The sequence below is a fragment of the Lucilia sericata genome, unplaced genomic scaffold, assembly GCF_015586225.1.
Source record: "Lucilia sericata isolate MDLA Ls3-8-SP2 unplaced genomic scaffold, ASM1558622v1 Contig000063F_arrow, whole genome shotgun sequence".
NCBI lineage: Eukaryota > Metazoa > Arthropoda > Insecta > Diptera > Calliphoridae > Lucilia > Lucilia sericata.
Window position 1 is genome coordinate 240,045 of NW_023994098.1, and position 8,088 is coordinate 248,132.

Below are 8,088 nucleotides of genomic sequence, written 5' to 3' on the forward strand. Positions count from 1 at the left end.
AACGGCTCTTTACTTTAGGCGAACTGGCCAAAAGCGGTTATAGGACACGTCATCAATATATACTGGACACATTGGAAGGTTATACACAATCATCGGACGTGCCTGATCGTATACCAGACACAGAATATGTCGGAAACTTTGAAACGCTGATCCCAGATAGAATGTCTTGGTCAAGCGGAACATTAGAGCAAATACCATTAGGAATCCGTTGTTACACGGATGGCTCTAAATTGGGGGACAAATTGGGGCTGGGTTTCTATATTGAAGACCCAGAAACTGAAATATACCACCGTTTACCAAATCATAACACAAGCTTCCAGGCAGAAGTACGAGCAATAACGGAATGCGTAAATTGGATTAGAATAAATATGGCGCCCACAGCGCTTAATATATTTACCGACAGCCAGAAGGCAATTAGGGCGATATCAGGCGATAGAACTAAATCTAAGACCGTATTGGATTGTAAGAAAGCTTTAACTGAATACTCTCCCAGAGGTAAGGTTCACATCATATGGGTACCAGCCTACTCGGGAGTAGTCGGTAACGAAAGGGCGAATGTAATAGCTTTAAAGGGAAGGGAGCTCGAGGCAGTTAACCTGACAAACGCAAAACCATTCGACGCAACAAAAGCTGAACTAAAAATATGGGTGAGAGAATCCCATAAGGCCTCTTGGAATAATGAAACAGTGGGTAGAACCACGAAGATCCTATGGGGTGACCCTGATGAGAGCAAGACGAAAAATCTCCTCAAAATGAGCAAGTCTGAAGTTAGTATGATGGTACGTATTCTGAGTGGACACACAGGACTACGAGCACATCTATGCAAAATTGGACGTGCGGATTCAGACGAAAGTAGAGCATGGGGAGAGGACAGTGAAACTCTGGAGCACTTTCTTTGCCACTGCCAGGCATTCGTCGAAGTTAGATCCAAGTATCTTGGAAGTGATGTTATTCCGGAAATAACATTCCTGACTAACACTGATTGGTAGATTCTTAGGAATCACGTTCATTAAACTGAGTTTCTGAACACTGAAAAATAATTCTTTTTTTTTCATGATAAGGAGCGCACAACAGGCCCGAGTATTTCTTCGGATTTGATGTAGTATACATCCTCCTATCGACCTACCTACCTATTCATATTTAGACAAAATATATTTATGTCGAATTTTATTACGATAACTTTATTTGACAATGAAATATGTGTTTTTAAGTGATTTTCGGAAGTGGACCTTATATGGGAGCTATGACCAATTTTGGACCGACAGAGATCTACGTTGATGGTATTGTTGTATATGTAAACACCCTCTTTATTTAATGTGTAAACACCTTATTAGTTTTAATAAAGATGCTTGATCATACATCAATCATATGCTTGTGTAAACACACCAAAACATAAAGTATATGATTGTTGTATATAATCATTCTATTAGAATCAATACATGGTGTCAGAAGTGGCTGCGTAAATAAAATTTGCGAATAGAATATATAAAAAAAAAATTTTAAAACAAACTTAAAACGATAATGTCGACTAATGAAGAAAAACACAATTCCAGTGAAGCTAGTGGACAGTTGTGCAATGTGACACTGTCGCAGATAAATCTAAGAGCGAGCAATATGGCTAGGGAATGGAAGATGTGGCATACACAATTTAAAATATTTCTGAGAGCTTCCAATTTAGAAAGTGCTTCGGATCAACGTAAGGTGGCTCTTTTACTCCATCATCTTGGTAGCGGTGCTTTGGACATTTTTTATTCATTTAATGAAGATGTCGACACGGTCGGTTATGAAAATCTTGTGTCAAAATTTGAATTATACTTCGTACCAAAAGTTAATATTGCCATGGAAAGGCACAAATTTTTTATGTGTCAACAACAAGCTGACCAGTCAATTGATGATTATGTCACTCTTTTGAGAAACCTAAGTCTCAGTTGTGAATTTGGTACCTTACGGGAAAGCCTGGTAAGAGATGTATTTACATGTGGTCTCTCATCAAGAATGGGACATGTACGAGAAAGGTTGCTGTCGGAAGGTGGAATTAGCCTTGAGAAAGCTATTGATATAGCCAAAAGCATGGCAATAGCCAAAGAAAACTCAAAAACCCTACAACAAATGGATGATCCAGAGATATCTATCAATTATTTGGGAAACAAACAAAAAATGAAGCAGATGAACATGAAGAAACAATCCAATGTGAATAATTGTACAAGATGTGGTCAGGTACATAACAACAGGTGCCCAGCATTAAGGGTTAAATGTCATAATTGCGGTAAAATGGGACATTTTGAGAAGATGTGTTTTTTAAAGAAAAAATACGTAAAATATGTGTATGCAGATGATGAGGTTGACAAGGAAGAAGAAGAAGAAGACTTGTTTGTAGGTGCGCTGTCTAGAAAAACATCAAAAGTCGAGTGGAATGTGGAGGTAAACATAAACAACAACAAAATTGTATGTCAAGTTGATACGGGGGCGCAGGCAAACATTATGTCTTTTGAGACCATCAACATATTAAATATGAAACATATGATTAAAAATACGAATGTTAAAATATTCACATTTAGCGGTGAACTGTTAAAAGTGCTAGGTTTTGCTGATTTGTCAGTGATTTATGAAGGTCAAATATTTAACATAAAATTTTACATTGTTAATATTATTTGTCGAAATATTATCGGACTTGAGTCTGCCATAAAGTTGAATTTGATTAGGAATATAAATATGATTGAATATGGGAATTTGAGAATTAATAAATTGATTGAAAATTATTCCGATATTTTTAATGGTCTTGGCCTTTTGCAAAATAAGTGTAATTTAAAAATACGTGAAAATATTTCGCCTATTGTAGATCCACCCCGCAAAATTCCATTTAAATTACATGACAAGCTTAAAAATGAATTAAAAAGAATGACTGAATTAAACGTTATAGAACCGATTAGTGAGCCAACAGAGTGGGTGAGTTCTATTGTTATTGTATCGAAACCAAATGGCAGTTTAAGGATTTGCTTAGATCCAAGAAACTTGAACAAAGCTATATTGCGTCCTCATTTTCCTTTTCCGAATATTGAGGATTGTAAGTCTCGATTAGGAGGTTCAAAATATTTTTCGTCACTGGATGCCAACAGTGGCTTCTGGATGATACCTTTAAATGAGAAATCGTCTAAATTGTGTACTTTCAACACACCTTTTGGTCGATATCGGTTTTTAAGATTACCTTTTGGTATAAATGCAGGACCGGAAATTTTTCACGCAGAGATGGTGAGATTGTTTGGTGATATTCCAGGCCTAGTCATCTATATTGATGATTTTTTGGTTCACTCCTCTACAAAAGAGGAACATTTGGACATTTTGAAGAAAGTTTTTGATAGGGCCAGGAAGGTCGGGTTAAGATTTAATAAATCCAAATGTAAAATGCTAAAATCCGAGATAAAGTTCTTAGGACACATTTTTGATGAGAAGGGTGTTAGACCTGATGAAGAAAAGATTAAATCTATTATTAATATGCCAAAACCAAATAATGTAAAGGAGTTACAGCGTTTTTTGGGTATGGTAACATATCTGGGCTCATTTATAGATAACTTGTCTGCGAAAAATAAAAATCTGAGAGAGCTGTTGAAGAAAGAAATTCAATGGCACTGGTCTTCCAATCATGAAAAAGAGTTTGAGAATCTCAAACGTGAAATTACAAAATCTCCAGTTCTGACATATTTTGATTCCAAAAAAGAATTAACTTTGTCAGTTGATGCCTCAAAATTTGCTTTGGGTGCTACAATAATGCATGAAAACCATCCAATTGCATATGCATCAGTGTCGTTAACTGATGCACAACAAAGATATGCACAAATTGAAAAAGAACTTTTTGCCATACTTTTTGGATGTACGAGATTCCATCAATTCATTTATGGCTCAAAAGTTTTGGTTGAAACAGACCACAAGCCCCTGGTTAATTTGTTTGACAAACCTCTTTTTAAAATACCAAACAGGCTACAACGGTTTATGCTGCGTTTGCAAACTTATGATATATCAGTTGTCTACAAACCAGGAAAATACTTGCATATCGCTGATACCTTGTCAAGGGCTCCACTAACGGAATCTAATTTTACGGAAATGGATAAAGAAATTTCACTTCACTGCAATTTTATAGCCTCACATTTAGAGGTGCCATTTTCAAATATTAAAGATGTAAAAGAGCATTCTAGAAATGATGTTACTTTTATGAAAATAGTTGAATTTGTTAAAAACGGTTGGCCAGAGAATAAGAAAAATGTTGATCAGGATGTAATGCCATACTACAAGGTCAAAGATGAAATTTCTATTTTGGATGATATTTTGCTAAAAAATAATCAAATATTGATTCCGAAATGTTTACGTAAATCAATTCTTAACAAAATTCATGAGGGCCATTTGGGGATTCAACGATGCAAGAATTTGGCAAGGCAGTCAGTTTATTGGCCAGGCATATATAATGACATTGAAAACATTGTCACCAATTGTGAAAGTTGCATGCGATACCAGAATTCTAATCCAAAATCTGAAATGACACCTCATGAAATTGTTGATATACCATGGTTTAAGCTGGGTTGTGATCTATTCGAATTTAGAAAGAAAATGTATATACTCATTGTTGACTATTATTCGAAATATATTGAAATCGAATCATTGAATTCGGGATATAATAGTTCACAGGTTATTTCGAAATTGAAATCAATTTTCTCGCGACATGGCATTCCACATATTTTGGTGACAGATAATGGTCCTCCATATAATTCCAATAATTTTAAAGCATTTTGTGATGGTTGGGGAATTGACCATAAAACGTCGAGCCCATATTTACCCAGATCTAACGGTTTGGCTGAACGTTCAATCCAAACAATTAAAAAATTAATGTTGAAATCTTACGAAAGTAAATCAGATCCGTATGTAGCATTGCTGCATTATAGAACAACACCTAAGGGCAATTTGCCCAGCCCTGCAGAATTGCTTATGTCAAGGTCTCTCCGAACAAAAATACCATCTGTCACGGAAAATTTCCAACCAAAACTGGTAAATCAAATGGAATATAAGAAAAATTTAAATGCAAATATTAAAAAATCTTCCGAATATTATAATAGGGGAGCGAAAAAAATTGAACCTGTTAAGAAAGGAGACAATGTCATGTTTAAGAAAACACCTACAGGCTGTTGGTTTCCTGGTCAGGTAATTGAGAATTGCAAAGAGCCAAAATCATTTTTAATAAAGGATACTAAGGATGTTATATACCGAAGAAATCAACAACATATAAAGACTTCTGGAAATATATTAGTAGAAAATCAAGAAAATAAGGATTCGGAATTAACCGATACAGTAGGAGTTGAATTAAATAATGATGATGGTATTGAGGGTAATATTAATGAAGAAAATCAAAGTAAAAAATGCTTAGTGAATCCTGAAGTAACTAATGAAAATAAGTATATTACAAAAAGTGGCAGAATTGTAAAACAGCCAGAAAAATTAAATTTGTAAGCTTTAAAATGAGACAATTATTTTAAAATTTTTTTTTATGTATTAATAAGTACTTTACTAATATACCATAAGTTATATATTATTATATTATTATATCTCAAAAAGGGGAGATGTTGTATATGTAAACACCCTCTTTATTTAATGTGTAAACACCTTATTAGTTTTAATAAAGATGCTTGATCATACATCAATCATATGCTTGTGTAAACACACCAAAACATAAAGTATATGATTGTTGTATATAATCATTCTATTAGAATCAATACAGGTATGATTTCTGCTCATATTATATTTGCATGTACAAAATTTTGTGTTGATACCGATATATTTGAGGGAGTTATTAACGATAAACAAATTTCCGGGAATATATACCTTTGTATGGGGGCTATGGGAAATATTGGATCGATTGTAAAGATTTTGAACATAATTGATCACTCATAACTTTTTACGTTGTGAACCGATTTTGCTGATTTTCAATACCAAACTGCTTAGAATAACAATAAATGTTTTGGGTGAATTTGGTTGATTTCCTTTGCTTAGTTTTAACGTGAGCGTGTTTTACACAGACAGACAGACATACGGACAGACGGACATAGCTAAATTGACTCAGAATTTCATAAGGATCCAGAATATATATACTTTGTTGGGTCTTAGAAGAATATTTCTTGGTGTTACACACGGAACGACAAACTTATATATACCCTCTATCACCACTGATGGTGGTGGAGGGTATCAAAAAGTTAAATTAATTTAAGTAAATGTAATTTTTCCAAATTTAACAGAGTGCGATATTAAACCTTAGGGCTTTCTAGTAGACAATATAACAAATTTAATTATTCATTTCACACGCAAAAATATTATTAAATTATGTTTCTTTTCAAAGTACAACCAAATTCGAATACACTGTATTTAGAACAATTAGTTGCAAAATCGTCACATACTTCATAAAATATTTGAAAAAAAAAAAAATCGAAAAAATAATTGTTTTAAAATGCTTGTAGTTCAATTAAAATCGAAATGTCAAAATAATTTAGAAACTAATATTTAGCATGAGTATTACAATATTTTTCCGCAATATATACAAATTAAATTTGTTAAGATTTTTTGAAAAAATACTTTTTTGACCACATGAAAAAAGAAATCTTTAATAAAAATAACTAATTGAGACGTGCCATGACAATTGTTAAAAAGCCGGTATACACAATTGTAGAAACAATTGCATACATACATATTATTCGTACACTAGATGAGAGCAAAATTACTAGTATTGAGTATAGCCGTTTTTGGTCAATGTGGAATAGTTAAAAGATAGTAGTAGGAAAGATTGGAATTTATATGATCCCCCTTCTACCCTACATATGATCCCCCTTCTACCCTACATTAACTTTGTATATCGTCACCTGAAAAGCAAACGGCAAAAATTCAAAATCGATTTTATTGTTGATTCTAATATATTGCATCAAAACAAAAGTTCACAAACAAAATTGGGCTCCTCGAACCAAAATTTGGCCCTAGGCCCTATCTCCAAAAACATTTAAATATTAAGGGTAAAAATTCCAATTTATCCATTTTTCTATACGCCATTGTCAACTACCATAACAAATGATAGGTTTCATTATTAAAGCCCCCTTCACACGAGCACACAAGTAATATGAATCTGTCAAAATTTTGCGTAGAAGAGAACGGATGGGATCGTCTAAAAGCAATATGTAACAAAATCATCACACATTGAGAGTAAATACGGGTGGAAAATTTACCAGTGGTATGGCTCTCTTCATTTTTTGAAATGATTCAAAAAACAAGCAAGTTGGATTAGATCAGGGATGTATTTTTACTTTGTTATTGTTTTATACCAATTGTGTAAACACAAAAAATATAAATCGTACGACTTTTATTCTCTTTTTTGTCATACGGATGAAATTTCATTTTACTTTTTCATTAGACTTGTCGTACGTAAAGTGTGATCGTCTGAAGGGCCCTTAAACAATTTGTTTATTACATAACAAGAAATCGCGTTGATAGAAACAAACTTTTCAATTTAAATAGTTTTTTGCTTCTCATGTAAAATTTTTAAAATGTTAGATAGGTCCGTTTGCGATTTAGAATACGATATACTATCGTCCATGTGATGAAACCGCATTTCGCCTAACATTGGCGATTGTGAAATCAAAAAGCAAAATAGGTGTGATATAGATCACAATCGCAAGAAGTTTGGCTATTTCAAATCTCAAACATTTACTAAAGTGAACTAATGAATTTTGTTTAATATGTGATTTTAAAAGCTAAACATATGATTGAAAAATTAAATCAGACATGTTTTCTTCTAGTATTGATGAAAACTGATAACGCTTTTTAATAATTATATTTAAAAATAAGAATTTCAAAAAAGACTTGAGGCCTAACTATAATATGCTTAAACAAACTAAAGTCAGCTTAAGCAACTGTGCGAACACATATAAAATGTACAGTGTCTCTCATAAGTATTTGAATTTAGGTAAACTATACAAAGAAACTAAATTTAATAATATATTTTGTGTGCAAAAAAAAATTAAATTTGTTATATTGTCTAGACAGTCCTTAGGTTTGATATCACGC

The 8,088-nt window shown here is 33.1% G+C and overlaps 1 protein-coding gene across 1 annotated transcript; it reads left to right on the forward strand.

Moving 5' to 3' along the window:
• The first annotated feature begins 1,521 nt into the window (after positions 1-1,521).
• LOC119616254 (uncharacterized protein K02A2.6-like) lies at positions 1,522-5,493 on the forward strand. The gene has a single exon (XM_037972583.1). It carries the CDS (start codon positions 1,522-1,524, stop codon positions 5,491-5,493), a length of 3,972 nt encoding a protein of 1,323 aa, XP_037828511.1.
• Positions 5,494-8,088: the final 2,595 nt, after the last annotated feature.